General features: G+C 45.7%; 1 protein-coding gene across 1 annotated transcript in view; it reads left to right on the forward strand.

Annotated features, from left to right (window-relative positions):
- The first annotated feature begins 5,421 nt into the window (after window positions 1-5,421).
- Window positions 5,422-19,510, forward strand: part of LARS1 (leucyl-tRNA synthetase 1) — a 70,677-nt gene continuing 56,588 nt past the window's right edge. The window contains exons 1-6 of the mRNA XM_049786843.1: window positions 5,422-5,460; window positions 9,827-9,945; window positions 12,786-12,873; window positions 13,284-13,364; window positions 14,887-15,024; window positions 18,130-18,291. Coding sequence (XP_049642800.1) covers window positions 5,455-5,460; window positions 9,827-9,945; window positions 12,786-12,873; window positions 13,284-13,364; window positions 14,887-15,024; window positions 18,130-18,291 — 594 coding nt within the window. The 5' untranslated portion in view covers window positions 5,422-5,454. The remainder of the gene's footprint in view (window positions 5,461-9,826; window positions 9,946-12,785; window positions 12,874-13,283; window positions 13,365-14,886; window positions 15,025-18,129; window positions 18,292-19,510) is intronic.

Raw genomic sequence — 19,510 nt, forward strand, 5'->3', positions numbered from 1 at the left:
TGGTTCGAATCCCGGTGTCCCATATGGTCCCCCGTGCCTGCCAGGAGCTATTTCTGAGCAGACAGCCAGGAGTAACCCCTGAGCACCGCCGGGTGTGACCCAAAAACCAAAAAAAAAAAAAATGTTGTTTTCAAATGATCTCATATGTTACCTCTCTCCAGGTTGGATGCTACTGCCACAGTTTAAGCCACTATTATGTATTATGTGTGATTAGTGGTACAGGGCTCAGGAGTTACTCCTGGTGGTGCTTGGGAGATCATACTAAAGAATTAAACTAGGGGTCCTGCCTGCCAAGTAGTGACTCCAGCCTCTGAGTTATCTTTTGAGCTCTATAATAATAGCCTCTTGCTGCTGGGGAGAGAGGGTGAGAGAGTGGAGAAGGTTTTGCCTTGTTTGTAACTGACTCAGGCTTCATTCCTAGTCCCATTTCTCTGAGCCCCACCATATATGCACACACCTTTAAAACAAAAACAAAACCCCACACTATTGGCATTGGAGAGATAATACTGTGGGAACTGCACTTAACTTGCACATGGCTGACCTGGGTTTCCATCCCTGGCACCCTGTATGGTCCCCCAAGCCTCACCAGAATAATTCCTATGTGCAGAGCCAGGAGTAATCCTTAAGTATTGCTAGGTGTTGCCACCCCAGAAACAAACCAAAAAACCACACATATGAGGGTCAGAGTGATAGTACAACAGAGAAGACACTTGCCTTGTACTCAGCAAACTGAGGTTCATTCTCTGGCATCCCATATTGTCCCCTGAACACTGCCTGGAGTAATTCCTGAGTGCAGAGCCAGGAAAAAAACTTGAGGACAGGCAGGTGTAGCCCCACTCTCCCCTCCCTTAACACACACACACACACACACACACACGCACACACAAAAAATCAAAACTAACCAACCAAACAAATACATATGTGACCATGTCTTCTTTTTTTCCCCTCAAGACCTTTGAATGGTTGGGATTCTCTCAGTATTGCTGAGGATTAAGCTCAGGCCCTGGCGATTGTCCTGGGTTCTCTGGGAGTCACCGAGTCCTCTTCTAGGTTTTTTGTTTTGTTTTGTTTTTGTTTTTGGGTCACACCCGGCAGTGCTCAGGGGTTACTCCTGGCTGTCTGCTCAGAAATAGCTCCTGGCAGGCACAGGGGACCATATGGGACACCGGGATTCGAACCAACCACCTTTGGTCCTGGATCGGCTGCTTGCAAGGCAAACACCGCTGTGCTATCTCTCCAGGCCCTCTTCTAGGTTTTTATCACTCAGGATCCCAAACAGCAGGACTATTCTGGTCACTTCAGGACCTGTGCTCCCACCACCAGAGTTTCAAACTCACAATCTTGCTTTTGCCAAATTAATGCCGTAAGCCATTAAGCCATCTGCTGGGAAGCCTGCTCCCTCTTTCTTTCTTGCTTAAAACCCTTTCATGTGTCTCACTGTTACTGATGCTTCAATGTCTGCTTCTTTCAAAAGACTGGAAGTTCTGTGAATCAAGCCTGTCTGTCCAAGTGCTGTAGCATTTAGGTTAGTGTCTTTTTGTTTTGGGGCCACATATAAAGATACTCAGGGCTTATTCCTAGTTCCCAGCTCAGTGTCACTGTTTGCAGTGCTGGAAGAATCACAGGAGGTGCTGAGGCTCTACCAGATTTAGCTGTGTGCAAGGCAAGCACCTAACACCTGTATTATCTCTCTGGTCCTAGGACTGTATCCCATTAAAATCCATATTCAGTGGTCAGAGCTGAAGTACTGTGGATAGTGTGCTTGCCTTGCACACAGCCAACCTGTGTTCTAGCCCTAGTATCTTCTAAGGGTGATCCCTGAGTGTAGAGCAAAGAGTAATACTTGAACACCATGGGTGTGGCCTCCCAAAATACACCCAACACAAATGAACAACAACAATAAAAGAACCCAAAAATTATTAGTGACTTTGGGGCCGGAGAGATAGTATGAAGGTAGGGCATTTGCCTTGCATGCAGAAGGACGGCATCCTATATGGTCCCCTGAGCCTCCGGAACGATTTCTGAGTATAGAGCCAGGAGTAACCCCTGAGCGCTGCTGGGTGTGACCCACCCCCCAGCAAATTTAGTGACTTTGGAATGATGAAGTTGGAAGTTGCGGTAATAGTACAGTGGCTAGGGCATTTGCCTTGCAAGCACCTACCCACTGTACTATCTCTCTCTGGACCTTATCCATTTATATCAACTAATTAATTTATTCAGTTATTGGTATTTGAGTCATACTTGGTGGTGCTCAGGGCTTACTCCTGTTTCTGAGGTCCCTCGGGTGATGCTTAGGGGACTTTATGTGGTTCCATGTTTACATGCAAACCCATCCCTTTAATCCCTTTACTATCTCTCTGGAGCCTTAACCCAGGGATCTAACTCATGCAGCAAAGTCCATTCTCTACCACTGAGTTACCTTGACCTAGTCTCATATCCTACAGACCAGGGATGGAGACTATTCAGTTTATCTGAAAAGACAGACATATGTGCTTCTCACAACCTGTCTGGTTATATTTATGGCCAGAGAATGATATTATAAATATCCAAATGGGACCAGAGCAATAGTTCAGCTGGTAAGATACTTGCCTTGTGCAAAGACAGCCTGGGTTCAATATCTGGCACTCCATACCTGACTCCAGCCAGGAGTGATTCCTGAGTGCAGAGCCAGGACTAAGCCCTGAGTATCTCAGAGTGTGGTTTAAACACACACACACACACACACACAATACAGGGAGCCAGAGCAATATCACAATGGCATTTACCTTGCATGCAGATGACCCTGGATGGACCCTGAGCCTGCCAGGACCTATGTCTGAGTACAGAGCTAGGAGTAACCCCTGAGCACAGCTGGGTGTGGCCCTCCCAAAAAACAATATAAAAACAAAACAACAAAGACATAAATACCTATAGCACTCAGCAGAAAATATTTTCCCATCCCTTGTAGAACATAAGTTTCATGAGTACAGGGATCAGTTCTTTTAAAATTTTCTTTATCTTTTTTGTTGTTCCTAACTATACTCCAACCCTGTGTTGGGCTTCTAGGAGACACTTAATAAATATGCATTGTATGAATAATAATTTCAATTACCATTGTGGATTGAAAAACTGCTGAATCAAGTACTGGTTAGGTCAGAATTGGAACAGGCCAGTATAGTTCTATTTTGTTTTGTTTATTTTTTGGGTCACACCCGGCAGTGCTCAGGGGTTCCTACTGGTTCTATGCTCAGAAATAGCTTCTGGCAGGCTCAGGGGACCATATAGGATGCCAGGATTTTAACCACTGTCCTTCCACATGCAAGGCAAATACCCTACCTCCACGCTATCTCTTGGCCTGTAGTCCATTTTTTTTTTTTTTGTGGTTTTTGGGTCACACCCGGCAGTGCTCAGGGGTTACTCCTGGCTCCATGCTCAGAAATTGCTCCTGGCAGGCACAGGGGACCATATGGGACGCCGGGATTCGAACCGATGACCTTCTGCATGAAAGGCAAACACCTTACCTCCATGCTATCTCTCCGGCCCCTTTTTTTTTTTTTTTTTTTTTTTTTTTTGGTTTTTGGGCCACACCCTGTGACGCTCAGGGGTTACTCCTGGCTATGCGCTCAGAAGTTGCTCCTGGCTTCTTGGGGGACCATATGGGACGCCGGGGGATCGAACCGCGGTCCGTCCTAGGCTAGCGCAGGCAAGGCAGGCACCTTACCTCCAGCGCCACCGCCCGGCCCCTGTAGTCCATTTTTTTGGGGTGTCACTCCCGGCAGTGCTCAGGGGTTACTCCTCCCTCTACGCTCAGAAATCGCTCCTGGCAAGCTCAGGGGACCATATGGGATGCCGGGATTCGAACCACTGTCTTTCTGCATGAAAGGCAAACGCCTTACCTCCATGCTATCTCTTCGATCCCAAGTCCTATTTTTTTTGGGGGGGTCACACCCGTCAGTGCTCAGGGGTTACTCCTGGCTCTATGCTCAGAAATCGCTCCTGGCAGGCTCGGGGGACCAAATGGGACACCGGGATTCGAACCACCATCCTTCTGTGCCTAAGGCAAACAAACGCCTTACCGCTGTGCTGTCTCTCTGGCCCTCCAAGTCCTATTTTTTAAAAATTCTCTCTATTCTCTCTCTCTCTCTCTCTCTCTCTCTCTCTCTCTCTCTCTCTCTCTCTCTCTCTCTCTCTCTCTCTCTCTCTCTCGTCATTTGGTCTCACCCAGTGATGCTTAGGGTTTTACTCCTGTCTCTGCACTCAGGAATCACTCCTGATGGTGGTGTTCCAGGGAACATTTGGGTTGCCAAGATCTGAACCCAGATTGCCTGCATGCAAAGCAAACACCTTACTCACTGTACTATTTCTCAGCCACCTCTCCCCACCTTTTTAGCTGGCACCCAGTAGTGCTTTTAGGCTGCTCCCAGTTCTGTGCTTAGAGACTTCTACTTGCTGTGCTCAGCAGGTGGTATGGTGCTGGAGATTAAATCCAACTTGAACCTCCTGCATGCAAAGATATAGTCAACTCATTGAGCTACCCTCATCCTGCCACTACAGTCCTGACGACTCTTTTTATACTTATTAATTTGGGATGGAGCTTTGTTCTGGATTTACCCAGAAGCACCTGGCTTGGTGCTCAGGGATCACTTCTGGAGGGGCTCAGAGGACTGTGTGAAGTGCTGGGATCGAATTTGGGTCAGTCTATTGGCTGACCAGCTATAATTTTTTCCCCAAAACCCACCCCATTTTATTGATTAGGTTATTTATTTATTTTTTGGGCCACAACCAGCAGTGCTGAGGAGTTACTCCTGGCTCTGAGCCCTGATTAGCTTTTTTTTTTTTTTCAAAGTTAAGGTATTATAATTTATAATACCAATGGAGAATTTAAATAAATGGCCACAAGCTGTCTACATTCTGTAATCGTGAATGTCATCTTGTGCATACTGGAAAGCCTTAATCAGCACCGTGGATACTGGAGACTAATACATTTGGCATCCTGACACTCAAGCCAGTTCCAGGGGGCCAAAAGGTCAAGAAGGACCAGGAAACCCGCTCCTACCAGAGTCGGCTGAGAATTCGAACTGCATCATGGTTTGTGTAGTTCAACTTGACCGTGCACTGCAGTCGCTCTCTGGGAGCCCGCCCTGAGTGGTAGTTTCCGGTCGCCTGTTGATTTCTGGGAATTGTAGTCACTCGATGCCTGCCTGTTGCGGGCTCTAGCGTCAGGGGAACTACAACTCCCGGCGTGCAAGGCGCCGACGCCCCCGGCGTAGTTCGTAGTGAGCCGGAGATTGCCTCAGCTGCTGTGGCGTGTGCGTGCGGGTGTGTGTGTGTGTGTGTGTGTGTGTGTGTGTGTGTGTGCTTTAGCTTCGGTGGAGGCGCCCCTTTGCCTCTGGAGGAGGGGAAAGGTGGTAACCACTCCTCGAGGGGGTTCACCGAGGTCACCGTAGTGGGTTTGCTGAACGGCTGGGCGGCGCCATGGCGGTGAGTTTTGGCGGGAAGAGAGCCGGGCTGCTCGGTCGGCGCCGGAACCGGGCTGGGCGGCTTCGAGGACCCCGGGCGCTCTGATCTCTGCCGTCGCGGCTGTGCTGAAGGGGAGCCAGCGGAGGGGACACCTTGGCCCCAGACTGCGGCCGACGAGCCGGGAACTGATGGCATTAATTGCACGTCCCGGCGCACGCCATGTGCGTGGTCGCATCAGTTCCTGAAACTCGGGAGAGGGACGCTTGGGACGTCGTCTCCTTGCAGAGGGATCGGGGACGAAACTTCACGCCCTTTTCACCGTGCGGCCTCTCGTGTGTGTGTGTGTGTGTGTGTGAGACAGATGTCAGGGAGACAGGCTCAGCTCAGTGGTGGAGCACGCGCTCTCCTAGTGTAAGCCCTGGACTTGATGTCTGACTCTTCTCTGTCTCTCGCTGTCTGTCTGTCTGTCTGTCTGTCTGTCTGTCTGTCTGTCTGTCTGTCTGTCTCTCTCTCACACACACACACACACACACACACTGACAGATGTCAGGGAGACAGGCTCAGCTCAGTGGTGGAGCACGCGCTCTCCTAGTGTAAGCCCTGGACTTGATGTCTGACTCTCTTCTCTGTCTCGCTGTCTGTCACACACACACACACACACACACACACACACACACACACACCACCCCTAGTCCCTGGACTTGATGTCTGACTCTCTTCTCTGTCTCTCGCTGTCTGTCTGTCTGTCTGTCTGTCTGTCTGTCTGTCTGTCTCTCTCTCACACACACACACACACACACACACTGACAGATGTCAGGGAGACAGGCTCAGCTCAGTGGTGGAGCACGCGCTCTCCTAGTGTAAGCCCTGGACTTGATGTCTGACTCTCTTCTCTGTCTCGCTGTCTGTCACACACACACACACACACACACACACACACACACACACCACCCCTAGTCCCTGGACTTGATGTCTGACTCTCTTCTCTGTCTCTCGTTGTCTGTCACACACACACACACACACACACCACCACCCCTAGTCCCTGGACTTGATGTCTGACTCTCTTCTCTGTCTCTCGTTGTCTGTCACACACACACACACACACACACACACATATATACACACACACACCACCCCTAGTCCCACTCACACCTAGGCTTAATCCCTGGCTGGCTGGCTGTCACACACACACACACACACACACACACACACACACCACCCCTAGTCCCACTCACACCTAGGCTTAATCCCTGGTCTGCACTCACTCACTCACATCTCACATCGTGGTTAGGCTTGAACCCTGGTCTATACACATCTGGCTTTATGTCTTGTCTATATCCCCTCCTCCCAACCCACTTAGTCTTCATCCCTCATACACACACATTCACACATACACATTAGCTAAGCTTGAGCCCTAGTCTGCACAGACACACATCTGGGCCTAATGTCTTTTCTCTACATACAAACATGCACAGACACAAACATACAGACTGGGCCTGGGCCTGATCACTGGGCCTGCACGCACTGATGGAAACACACACAACACACTCCCCTACACCTGGGCTTGATCTCTGGTCTACCATCCCCCCCCCTCTTGATCCCTGTTCTCTCTTTCTCCCCTCCCCCTCTTCCCTTCCGTCCCCTTCTTCTTCCCACCCCCCCCTCTCTTCCTCTTTCTCCTCCTCCCCACCCCCTTACATCCGGGAGTAGTGGTAATGAAAGGACTTACCTCATAGACTTGAGTATAAGCCGGCCCCCCAAGTTTACCCTGAAAACTGAGAAAACTTAATGACTTTAGTATAAGCCGAGGTGGAAAATGCAGCAGCCACTGGTAAATTTCAAAAATGAAAATATATACCCATGGGCCCGGAGAGATAGCATAGCGGCGGTTGCCTTGAAGCAGCCGATCCAGGACCAAAGGTGGTTGGTTCAAATCCCGGTGTCCCATATGGTCCCCTGTGCCTGCCAGGAGCTATTTCTGAGCAGATAGCCAGGAGTAACCCCTGAGCAACGCCGGGAGTGGCCCAAAAACCAAAAAAAAAAAAAAAAGAAAAAAAAAAAAAAGAAAATATATACCCAGCCAAAACAATTACAGTAATTGAGGAATCAGTAGGTTAAATGTTTTCAATATTTGGGGCCCGAGAGATAGCATGGAGGTAAGGCGTTTGCCTTTCATGCAGAAGGTCATCGGTTAGAATCCTGGCGCCCCATATGATCCCCGTGCCTGCCAGGAGCAATTTCTGAGCATGGAGCTAGGAATAACCCCTGAGCACTGCCGGGTGTGACCCAAAAACCACACACACACACACACAAAAAAATGTTTTCAATATTTATTGCTAAAGAAAGACTGTAAACTAGCAATAATAACTTTAAAACTTTGAAGTGCAGAAAACCACAGCTTGACAGATAATCAAGCTAAGTCACAAAGGTTAAAATCCTTTAAAACTGGATTTATCATCATCATCTGTACGCCCAAACAGAACTTCACCTGTTTCTGATGTGAGGGTATCAACATATACATGGTCATCATCACTGAGTTCACAGATACTATCACTGCAGTCGGTCTCAGATAAAGCGCAGAATATTGTGGGTTAAATAGTTCAGGGGCATCCAGTTCAGCTCAGCCAGTTACCTCTTCAGCTCAGCTGCGACTTGTGGACTGAGCTGGAGCACTGCCCCCTCCAGCAGATGGCCGGGCAGACGTTGACAGGAGACTGCGTGCATTTGATTTGGTGTGCGCACACTGAATCAGATAACCCGTATGACCTGACTATAAGCTGAACTATAAGCACAAATTTTGTGCCGAAAAACTAGGCTTATACTCAAGTATATAGCTAATTATTTTTTTGCTGTACTTTGTGGAGTTCATGAGTTACTCCTCACTTGGTGCTTCAGAGTTGTTCCTGAAGATGCTTGGGTGACGATGTGAAACCAGGGATCCAATTGGGTAAAGCGTGTATGTAAGATCCTTGGTGGTGTCAGGGATTTAAACTAGGTTCACAGTCATTGCTGCCACATGCACGGCAAGTGCCTTCTCTCCTGTGCTATCTGTTCAGCTTCTTTTACTTATTTGTATATTTGGGCCACACCCAGCAATCCTCAAGGGCTTTCCTGGTTCTGCTCTCAGGAGTTATTCCTGGCAATGCTTGGGGAACCATATGGGATGCTGTGGCTCAAACCTGGGTTGGGTGCATGCTAGGCAAATGCCCTGCTCACTGTCCTGTTTCTCTAGCTTCTCAGATTATTTGCTTATTTATTAATTTGGCTCACATCTGGCGGTGCTCAGAGATTACTCCTTGCTCTGCACTCTGGGATCTCTTGTGGTGGGGCTCGATAAACCATATGGGGTGCCAGGGATTGAATTTGTTTCACTGTGTACAAACAGGTGCCCTACCCCACTGTATTGTCTCTCCAGCCCCTCTGCTTTCTTTTTGCATGATATCTGGCACTGTTCTCATCTATTTTTCTACTTTTTTTTTTTTTTTTTTTTTTTTTGTGGTTTGTGGGTCACACCCGGCAGTGCTCAGGGGTTATTCCTGGCTCCAGGCTCAGCAATTGCTCCTGGCAGGCATGGGGGACCATATGGGACGCCGGGATTTGAACCGATGACCTCCTGCATGAAAGGCAAACACCTTACCTCCATGCTATCTCTCCGGCCCCTCTCATCTATTTTTCTAAGCTACACCTTACCTCTAGTGCCACCTCTCCGGCCCCTAAGCTTTTATATATTTAAACTAAATGAAAGTATCTGACAACAATGTTATGTAATTTAAAAAAGTACTTCAAAGCTTTTTATATATTCAAGGAGCTATCCCTTTGAAGTTTGAAGTGAACAGATCACAATAACTAATTTTTAACTTCGTTAGCTTAAATTTCAGGATGACAGACAGTGTCCAATTTTTTGTTTGTTTTTGGGCTCTCCTCAATGATGTTGAGGAATTATTCATGATTCTGCAGTTAGTAATTAGTTTTGTGATATTTGGGAGACCATATGGGTTGCTGGGGATCGAAGCCAAGTTGGCTGTGTGCAAGGCAAAAGCCCTACCTGCTGTATTATCTCTCTAGCTTCCAACAATGACAAATTGATTTCACGATATTGCTCCGTTGTGTAAACTCAGATTCTTTTTTTGGGGGGCGGGGTTTGGGTCATACCTGGTCACGCTCAGGAGTTACTCCTGGCTCTGCACTCAGAAGTCACTCCTGGCAGGCTCAGGGGACCATATGGGATGCTGGGATTCGAACTGGGGTCCTTCCTGTGTTGACCACGTGCAAGGCAAACGCCTTACCGCTGTACTGTCACTCCGGCCCCCTGAACCCAAATTTTTTTTTAAAGTAAGTCTGCCAAGGAATACAAGTAATTTCTTTTTGTTTCTTTTGTGTTCAATAGGAAAGAAAAGGAACAGCTAAAGTGGACTTTTTGAAGAAAATTGAGGAAGAAATCCAAAAGAAATGGGATACAGAGAAAGTGTTTGAGGTCAATGCATCAAAATTAGAGAAACAAGCTAGGTGAGTAATAGTTTTTTAAAGTTCTACACACTCTGTTTCTAAAACTATTGATTTTGAAATATGGCACTGCTCTATGGATAGGATAAGGCAGTTTGGTACTTAATTTTTTTTTTTTTTTTGTCATTTGGTAATATCAATGGGCTCCTTCCAGCTCTCCTTGCTCAAACTGGGTTGATTACAATGCGAAGCGAGCGGTTTTTATTATTATTATTATTATTTTTTTTGGTTTTTGGGTCACACCTGGCGGTGCTCAGGGGTTACTCCTGGCTGTCTGCTCAGAAATAGCTCCTGGCAGGCACGGGGGACCATATGGGACACCGGGATTCGAACCAACCACCTTTGGTCCTGGATTGGCTGCTTGCAAGGCAAATGCCGCTGTGCTATCTCTCCGGGCCTGTGAAGCCAGCGGTTTAACCCCTGCACTATCTTTCCTCAGTCTCTATCTCAATATCAATAGCCTTTTGTCTTTTCTTCTTTTTGGAAGGGATTATGCCATTTTTTTAAAATTAATTTTGTTTGTGTTTGGGCCATAGCCGGTGGTGCTTAGGCTCTATGTTTGGGGATCACTCTTGGCAGGGTTCAGAGGACCCTGTGGGGATCTGGGGATTGAATCTGGATCAGCTGTGTGTAAAGAAAATACCTTTTCAGCTGTGCTATCACTTTAGCCCATACCTTTTTTTTTTTTTTTGGGTCACACCCGGCAGTGCTCAGGGGTTACTCCTGGCTCTACGCTCAGAAATTGCTCCTGGCAGGCTCAGGGGACCATATGGGATTCTGGGATTCGAGCCATGGAAGGCAAACACCCTACCTCCATGCTATCTTTCTGGCCCCAATATACCTTTTTTTTTTTTTTTTTTTTTTTTTAAATTTTGTTTTTAGTTTTTGTATTACACATGGCTGTATTCAGGGGTTACTCCTGGCTCTGCACTCAGGAATCACCTCTAGTGGGTTTGAGAGACTGACTATATGGGATGCCAGAGATCGAACTTAGGTTTGTTGTGCAAGACAAGCACCCTACCTGCTGTACTATTGCTCTGGTTTCTGGACATTTTCTTTCTTTTTTTGAAGGAGGATGGGGGTGGGGGGAGGATCATATATAGTTGTGCTCAGGGATATTCTTGGCTCATACTCAGGAATTACTCCTGGCAGTGCTTGATGTCCTATGGGACCCTGGGGATTGAATCTAGATTGGCTTCTTGTACAGTAAATGCCCTATCCGCTATACTAGTATTCTAATTCTGTACATTTATTTCTTTATAATTACTTAAAAATGTCTTATTTTTCCTTATTCAAAAGTAAACTTCAATTTTAGGGTATTTTTTTTTGTTTTGTTTTATTTTGGACTACACCTGCGATGCTCAGGGATTACTCCTGGCTCTTGGCAGTGCTTGGGGACCATATGGGATGCCAGGGATCAAATCTAGGTCTGCTGTGTTCAAGACAAACACTCTACCTTTTGTATTTTAGTTCTGGTACCTAGAGAACTTTTATTTATTTATTTTTGGGGGAGTTTGGGCCACACCTGTCAGTGCTCAGTGGTTACTCCTGGCTCTGTACGCTGAAAACTCTCTTGGCATGCTCAGGGGACCATATTGGATGTCTGGGATTGAACCCAGGTTGGTCCCAGATTGGCTGCATGCAAGGCAAGTGCCCTACCTCCTGTGCTATATTACTCCAGCTTAACTTATTTTTTTACCTAAAAACTTTTTTTTTGTTTTTTTTTTTGGATCATACCCACTGGCTCTCAGGGGCTGTACTTCTGGCTCTGTGCTCAGAAATTACTCCTGGCAGGCACGGGGGGCCATATAGGATGCCAGGTTCTGAACCGCCATCTGTCCTGGATTGGCTGCATGCAAGACAAACACCCTACCGCTGTGCTATCTCTCTAGTCCCATGCCTAGAGAACTTTTAATACTTTTTTATTTTTATTCTTTTTTTGGTTTTTCGGGCCACACCTGTTTGATGCTCAGGGTTTACTCCTGGTTAAGCGCTCAGAAATTGCCCCTGGCTTGGGGGGAACATATGGGATGCCAGGGGATCAAACCGCGGTCCTTCCTTGGCTAGTGCTTGCAAGGCAGACACCTTACCTCTAGCGCCATCTTGCTGGCCCCCTTCTAATACTTTTTTACATTTTTTCTTTTTCTCTTGGCCCTGCCCTCAGAATTCACTCTTTGCAGGCTTGGTTGACCATATAGTGTGCCAGGGATCAAACCGGGCTTGGCTGTGTGCAAGGCAAACTCCCTACAATCTCTCTGACTCCTGAATTTGTTTAAATTTTAGTTAAGACATTTGAAATTCAAAAAACAAACAAACAAACAAAAAAAACACAGGGCCCGGAGAGATAGCACAGCGGCATTTGCCTTGCAAGCAGCTGATCCAGGACCAAAGGTGGTTGGTTCAAATCCCGGTGTCCCATATGGTCCCCCGTGCCTGCCAGGAGCTATTTCTGAGCAGACAGCCAGGAGTAACCTCTGAGCAACGCAGGGTGTGGCCCAAAAAAAAAAAAAAAAAAGACATTTGAAATTAAGCTTTTAAACCTAGTGATTTATATCAAACATCCCCTCTTTTCTGTCCCCTCATTGTTTTTTTTTTTTTTTTTTTTTTTGTGGTTTTTGGGTCACACCCGGCAGTGCTCAGAGATTATTCCTGGCTCCAGGCTCAGAAATTGTTCCTGGCAGGCACGGGGGACCATATGGGACGCCGGGATTCGAACCGATGACCTCCTGCATGAAAGGCAAATGCCTTACCTCCATGCTATCTCTCCGGCCCCTGTCCCCTCATTGTTAATGAAAGAACTTAACATAGTCTTTTCTGTATGTTTTTACATGTTTATTTTGCAGCAAGGACAAGTACTTTGTAACCTTCCCATATCCATATATGAATGGGCGGCTTCATTTGGGACACACATTTTCCTTATCCAAATGTGAGGTAAATGTTCTCTATGTTTAATATGCTGGGATAGGAAGTCTTTAACAAGTATTATTTTGAGATAAATCTGTAGAGTTTAATTCCTGTTAATTTTAAGGTAATGCAATTAATTATAATTCTAGGGGAACTTAGAATTATAATTAGCAATTTTTACATACCATTGTATTGTGTATTGTGCAGAAGGCTAATCAGATATACATCTGTTTTTGAGTGATTTCTGGATTTGTGAAAAGACAGGAAAAAAGATAGTAGACTAGATTTTTGGAATGATTATAAATAAAATATAATGTGTACTAAAGGAAGATGCATGGAAACGAAAACTAAATGTATGTTCTTTGTTAAAACTAAGCATTTTTGTACTTACTCACTTGCTTTCAAATTTGCAATTTACATTTAATTTTATTCTGTAGTTTGCAGTGGGGTACCAGAGATTGAAAGGAAAAAGTTGTCTATTTCCCTTTGGTTTGCACTGTACTGGCATGCCTATTAAGGTAAGATTGATTTGGGGATTGCTTTCTACTTCTTTTAGTTTAGAGAAAACCTTGATATCCAGTTCAAGAGTTTGAAATAGGATTTAGTGCCTTTGAAATGAAGTGAATTTATTAGTAGTTTTTTTTATTCTGGGTGAAACATAACTGGTGCTGGTGGGAACCTGCCTCTTCCTTGCTCATTGTTCATGAATTGCTCTCAGTAATGCACAGAGACCAGTGCAATGTTGGGTTCTCATATAGAGACGGTGTGTTCAATCTCTTCAAACAATTTCCCTAGTCCTAATTTTGCCTTTTTTTCCCTGATCACATTTGCCAGTACTCAGGGTTCAATCCTGGCTCTGTACTTAGGGATCACTACTGGCTGACCTCAGGGAATCATATATATTTCTGGGAATTGAATCCTGGGCAGCTGCATGCAAGGCAAACACCTTACCCACTTTCTTTTTTTTTTTTTTTTTCTTGGTTTTTGGGCCACACCCGGTAACGCTCAGGGGTCACTCCTGGCTATGTGCTCAGAAGTTGCTCCTGGTTTGGGGGACCATATGGGACGCCGGGGGATCGAACCACGGTCCGTCCAAGGTTAGCACAGGCAAGGCAGGCACCTTACCTTTAGCGCCACCGCCCGGCCCCGAAAGGTAGATTCTTTTTTTTTTTTTTTTTGGTTTTTGGGCCATATCTGGTGGTGCTCAGGGGTTACTCCTGGCTGTCTGCTCAGAAATAGCTCCTGGCAGGCATGGGGGACCATATGGGACACCGGGATTCGAACCAACCACCTTTGGTCCTGGATCGGCTCCTGGCAAGGCAAACGCCGCTGTGCTATCTCTCCGGGCCCTTACCCACTTTCTTATCTCTACCCTTCCCTGGGTTTGGAGATGGTATTGCCAGGCCTGAGTTTGAGCCTCAACACCAACTCTCTGGTGCCTGGCTAGAGCCAGCTCGAGAAGTCTTTGATTAATATCGTTTGAACTTATAAAGTGACTCCATTTATGTATTGAAATATCAGAATTGAAAAATCTGACTGAAAAGTCAATTTTAATTGACCACAAGAAAAAACCAGAAAACTCAATGTACATTGATTTGACCATCCATTCTTTTCTTTTCTTTCTTTCTTTCTTTCCTTTTTTTTTTTTTTTTTTTGGTTTTTGGGTCACACCCAGCAGTGCTCAGGGTTACTCTGTTTTTATTTATTGGTTTTTGGGCCACACCCGGCATAGCTCAGGGGTTACTCCTGGCTGTCTGCTCAGAAATAGCTCCTGGCAGGCACGGGGGACCATATGGGACACTGGGATTTGAACCAACCACCTTTGGTCCTGTATTGGCTGCTTGCAAGGCAAACGCCGCTGTGCTATTTCTCCGGGCCCGCTCAGGGTTACTCTGGCTCTACACTCCTGGTATGCTCAGGGGACCATATGGGACGCTGGGATTCGAACCACTGTCCTTCTGCATGCAAGGCAAATGCCTCATCTCCATGCTATCTCTCCGGCCCTGACCTTCATTATTTTCAATGTTGCATTTGTTTTAGGCCTGTGCTGACAAATTGAAAAGAGAAATAGAACTCTATGGTTGCCCCCCTGACTTTCCAGAGGAAGAGGAGGAAGAGGAAGACATCAGTGTGAAAACAGAAGATACAATAATTAAGGATAAAGCTAAAGGGAAAAAGGTTGGTGGTTGGTGATACTCTCTTGGTTGAAATCAAAGTCATGTTTTTGACTAATGTCAAAATTAATGTATATTATCAGTACTAGCACATAAAATGGGTATGTTAAATGTTATTTTTCTTTTTTAGCATGTGTGGTGGTGCTGAGGAATTGAACCTAGGTCAGTCTGGTGCAAGACAAAATGCCTTACTTTCTATATTGTCGTTCTGGCCCTTCTTAACTCTTTTTTTTTTTTTTTTGTTTTTGGGTCACACCTGGTGGTGCTCAGGGGTTACTCCTGGCTGTCTGCTCAGAAATAGCTCCTGGCAGGCACGGGGGACCATATGGGACACCAGGATTCGAACCAACCACCTTTGGTCCTGGATCAGCTGCTTGCAAGGCAAACACCACTGTGCTATCTCTCCCGGCCCCCTTCTTAACTCTTTTAAAACTAAAAGAGGGATTGGGGCTGGAGAGAGAGTACAGTGGTAGGGCGGCTGACCCAAGACCGACGTTGGTTCGAATCCCAGCATCTCATATGGTCCCCTTGTGCCTGCCAGGACCCGTTTCTGAGTACAGAGCCAAAAGTAACCCCTGAGTGCTGCCGGGTGTGGCCTAAAAACCAAAAAACAAAAAAGTAAAAGAGGGAGGTACCAGAGCGATAATATAATGAGTAGGGCACTTGCCTTGCACACTGCTGACCCTGCACCCCATATGGTCTATTGAACCTGCCAGAAGGGATAATCCGGGCAGCTTTGGTGTGACCCCAAAACAAAAACAAAAAAGTAAGAGATAATATTTTTTTTGTTTGGGCCACACTGGATGATATTACTCTTGGTTCTGCATGCAGGAATCATTCCTGGTGATATTCAGGGGACTATATGATGTGCTACGTACTGAGTCCAGGCCAGTCTCATGCAAGGCAAATGCCCTACTTGCTGTACAGTCTCTTGAGCCTCTGCAAAGAGATCATTTTATTCATTTTTTGGGGGGGGGCGCACATCTGGCAGTGCTCAGAGGTTACTCCTGACTTTGTACTACTTGCAGGCTTATTGGACCATATGAGGTACTAGGGATTGAACCTGGGTCACCTCCGTGCCAGGCAAATGCCCTATCCACTGTATTGTTGCTCCGGCTCTTATATGTTTTCTTCCTTATTTTATTTTTCAATTATATTTATTTACTTGGTAGTGCTGGGGGCTCCTACCAGTTCTGGCATGGGAGTGGTGTAGGACTGCTCTCGACCATGGTGGGTGACCATGTGGTGGTGTGGTGGTACTGGGAATCAAACCTGACCTTGGGCCTCCTATATGTAAAGCATGAACTCCAGCCTTTGCAGCTGTCTCCAGAGCCCCAATCATGGCTGGGTAAGAAAAAAATAATTCCAAGTGGTAGAATTTATTACTCTTTGTAAAATAGTTGTATTGCTCTGTGAAATGTGTGATGTCTTATCATGGAGTCATATGGCCACCACTTGTCAGATAGAGCATTTCCATCTCCTCTAATATTCCTTTTCCTGCCTTCTTACAGTTTTTTTGTTCTGTCATTTTGTCTGTCTCTAAATCTTGGGATATGGTTGCCTTTTTGATATTGTTAAATTGTGGAAAAGAAAGACCCCCCAGTTGTTAATTAACTCCCCAGTAGTTAATTAACAGGAAAGAAAGAGGCATATGATACTAGAGAAAGGAAATAGGAAAGATGCTGAAATCTTAGTGATTCAAGTTCTTTGTTGGCTCATTCTTTTAAGTTATTCTTGTTTTTGTTTTATTTAGATTTACTTGAAATTTTTTTTGTTTGTTTTTTGTTTTTTGGGTCACACCCGGCAGTGCTCAGTGATTACTCCTGGCTCTATGCTCAGAAATTGCTCCTGGCAGGCTCAGGGGACCATATGGGATGTTGGGATTTGAACCACCGACCTTCTGCATGCAAGGCAAATGCTTTACCTTCATGCTATCTCTCTGGCCCTTATTTGGATTTTTTGTTTGTTTGTTTTTAGCTACACCCAGCAGTGCTCAGGTTACTCCTGACTCTGTGCTCAGAAATTACTCCTGGCAGGCTTAATGGACCATATCGGATGCCGGAGATTGAACCTAGGTCTAGGGTCGGCTGCATACAAATGTGAATTGACTGCATACAAATGCCCTACCCCAACCACCCCCCCCCCCCAAAAAAAAAAACCCAAAGAACATAAAGGGCCGGAGAGCTAGCATGGAGATAAGGCGTTTGCCCTGCATGCAGAAGGGCGATGGTTCGAATCCCAGCATCCCATATGATCCCCTGTGCCTGCCAGGAGCGATTTCTGAGCATAAAGCTAGGAGTAACCCCTGAGCACCACCAAGTGTGACCCAAAAACCAAGCAAAATAAAACAAAAACAAATGCCCTACCAACTGTGCTATTGCTCTAGTTTCTTATTTGGATTTTGGGGGCCCTATTTAAGGGACTAGCTCATTAATCTGGGATTGAATTGGGTTTCCTGCATGCAAAGCCCATTAGATCTACACGTTTTTTAATTATTATAACTGACGGTTCTGTTGAATATCAGACTGTAGTTTGGCAAACAAAATAATACATTAAACTCCTGCAGTGTTCTGACATACCAGTCATATACTGTTTTGGAATGAGATGTTATCAAATGGTTGTTAAAAAAGGCATTGTAGGGGCTGGAGTGGTAGCACAGCAGTAGGGTATTTGCCTTGCATGCAGCTGAGCCAGAATGGATACAGGTTCGATCCCCAGCATCCCTTGTGGTCCCATGAGCAAGGAGCAATTTCTGAGCGCAGAGCCAGGAGTAACCCCTGAGCGCTGCCAGGAGTGGCCCAAAATCCAAAGACACCCCCCACAAAAAAAGGCATTATAGTTTTCAGTTTTAATTTATTTTTGGTTGTTCTATGTTGAAAAATTTTTTGTTTGTTTGTTTTTTTGGTTTTTGGGTCACACCTGGCAGTGCTCAGGAGTTACTCCTGGTTCTGCACTCAGAAATCGCTCCTGACAGGCACAGGGCACCATGTGGGATGCCGGGATTCTAACCACCGACCTTCTGCATGAAAGGCCAATGCCTTAACCTTCATGCCATCTCTCCGTCCCCGAAAAAATTTTTTTTAACTTTGTTCTTTCTGATTCTTTTTAGAGTAAGGCTGTGGCTAAAGCTGGATCGTCCAAATACCAGTGGTGCATTATGAAATCCTTGGGCCTGTCTGATGAAGAGATAATAAAATTTTCTGAAGCAGAACATTGGCTTGATTATTTTCCACCACTGGCTATTCAGGATTTGAAGAGAATGGGTTTGAAGGTATGTATACCATGATAATAAATAGTTTTAAGAAAATAGCAAGAATTGGGGCCAGAAAGATAGCACAGCAGTAGAGTGTTTACCTTGCACATAGCCGGCCCTTGACAGATGGTGGTTCGAATCCCAGCATCCCATATGGTCTCTCAAGCCTGCTAGGAGCGATTTCTGAGCACAGAGCCAGGAGTAACCCCTGAGTGCCACTGGGTGTGACCCAAAAACCAAAAAACAAAGAAAGAAAATAGGGGCCGGGCGGTGGCGCTAGAGGTAAGGTGCCTGCCTTGCCTGCGTTAGCCTTGGATGGACCGCGGTTCGATTCCCCGGTGTCCCATATGGTCCCCCAAGCCAGGAGCGACTTCTGAGCGCATAGCCAGGAGTAACCCCTGAGCATCATTGGGTGTGGCCCAAAAAAAAAAAAATGAAAGCTCCTTAGGGAGGGTCTGGGTGGGGCTCTGAACTTCTGGCCTCCCAGCTTCTTGAAGTCACTGGTAATCTCTGTCCAGTCTATATTTTCAGAATCGCAAAGAAACATTAATAGTACTCACACAAGAAACATTAATAGTACTCACTATCATTGAATTATGTTTTTATATATGCAGAATGTCCATTTTGTACTCTGCCCTTTTGCATACCCCTTCATAAGTTCATATTTCTCTTTAACTTCTTTTTTTTTTTTTTTTTTTTTTTTTTTTTTTGGGCCACACCCAGTAATGCTCAGAGGTTACTCCTGGCTATGTGCTCAGAAGTCGCTCCTGGCTTGGGGGACCATATGGGACACCGGGGGATCGAACCGCGGTCCGTCCAAGGTTAGCGCAGGCAAGGCAGGCACCTTACCTTTAGCGCCACCGCCCGGCCCTCTCTTTAACTTCTTTAATTCCTATCATCATTACTCCTCATTTACCCTTTCTAACTTAAGTATGGTGCCCTGGAGTTAACACCCACCCAACTATTTTAAAAGGCATAAAAAAGACACTTTTATGTTTTCAACATTTTATGGGTGTTTTCTTTGACGTCTATAAACTTTTGCTGAATATTTTCTTATACAGTGACGATCCCCCCCCCATGTTTTTTATCTTCTCTTTGTGAACTGCTCAATATGGAATTTGGTGTGAAAGAATCCCTCAGTTTAATACTTATGTTTGAACCAAGTCATGGGTCTTGTTGGAAATATTCTTACGCCCCCATATATCTGATAGCACCACGTGGCTTTATTTCTTGTTTG

Source organism: Suncus etruscus, chromosome 14 (genome assembly GCF_024139225.1).
Source record: "Suncus etruscus isolate mSunEtr1 chromosome 14, mSunEtr1.pri.cur, whole genome shotgun sequence".
Taxonomy (NCBI): domain Eukaryota; kingdom Metazoa; phylum Chordata; class Mammalia; order Eulipotyphla; family Soricidae; genus Suncus; species Suncus etruscus.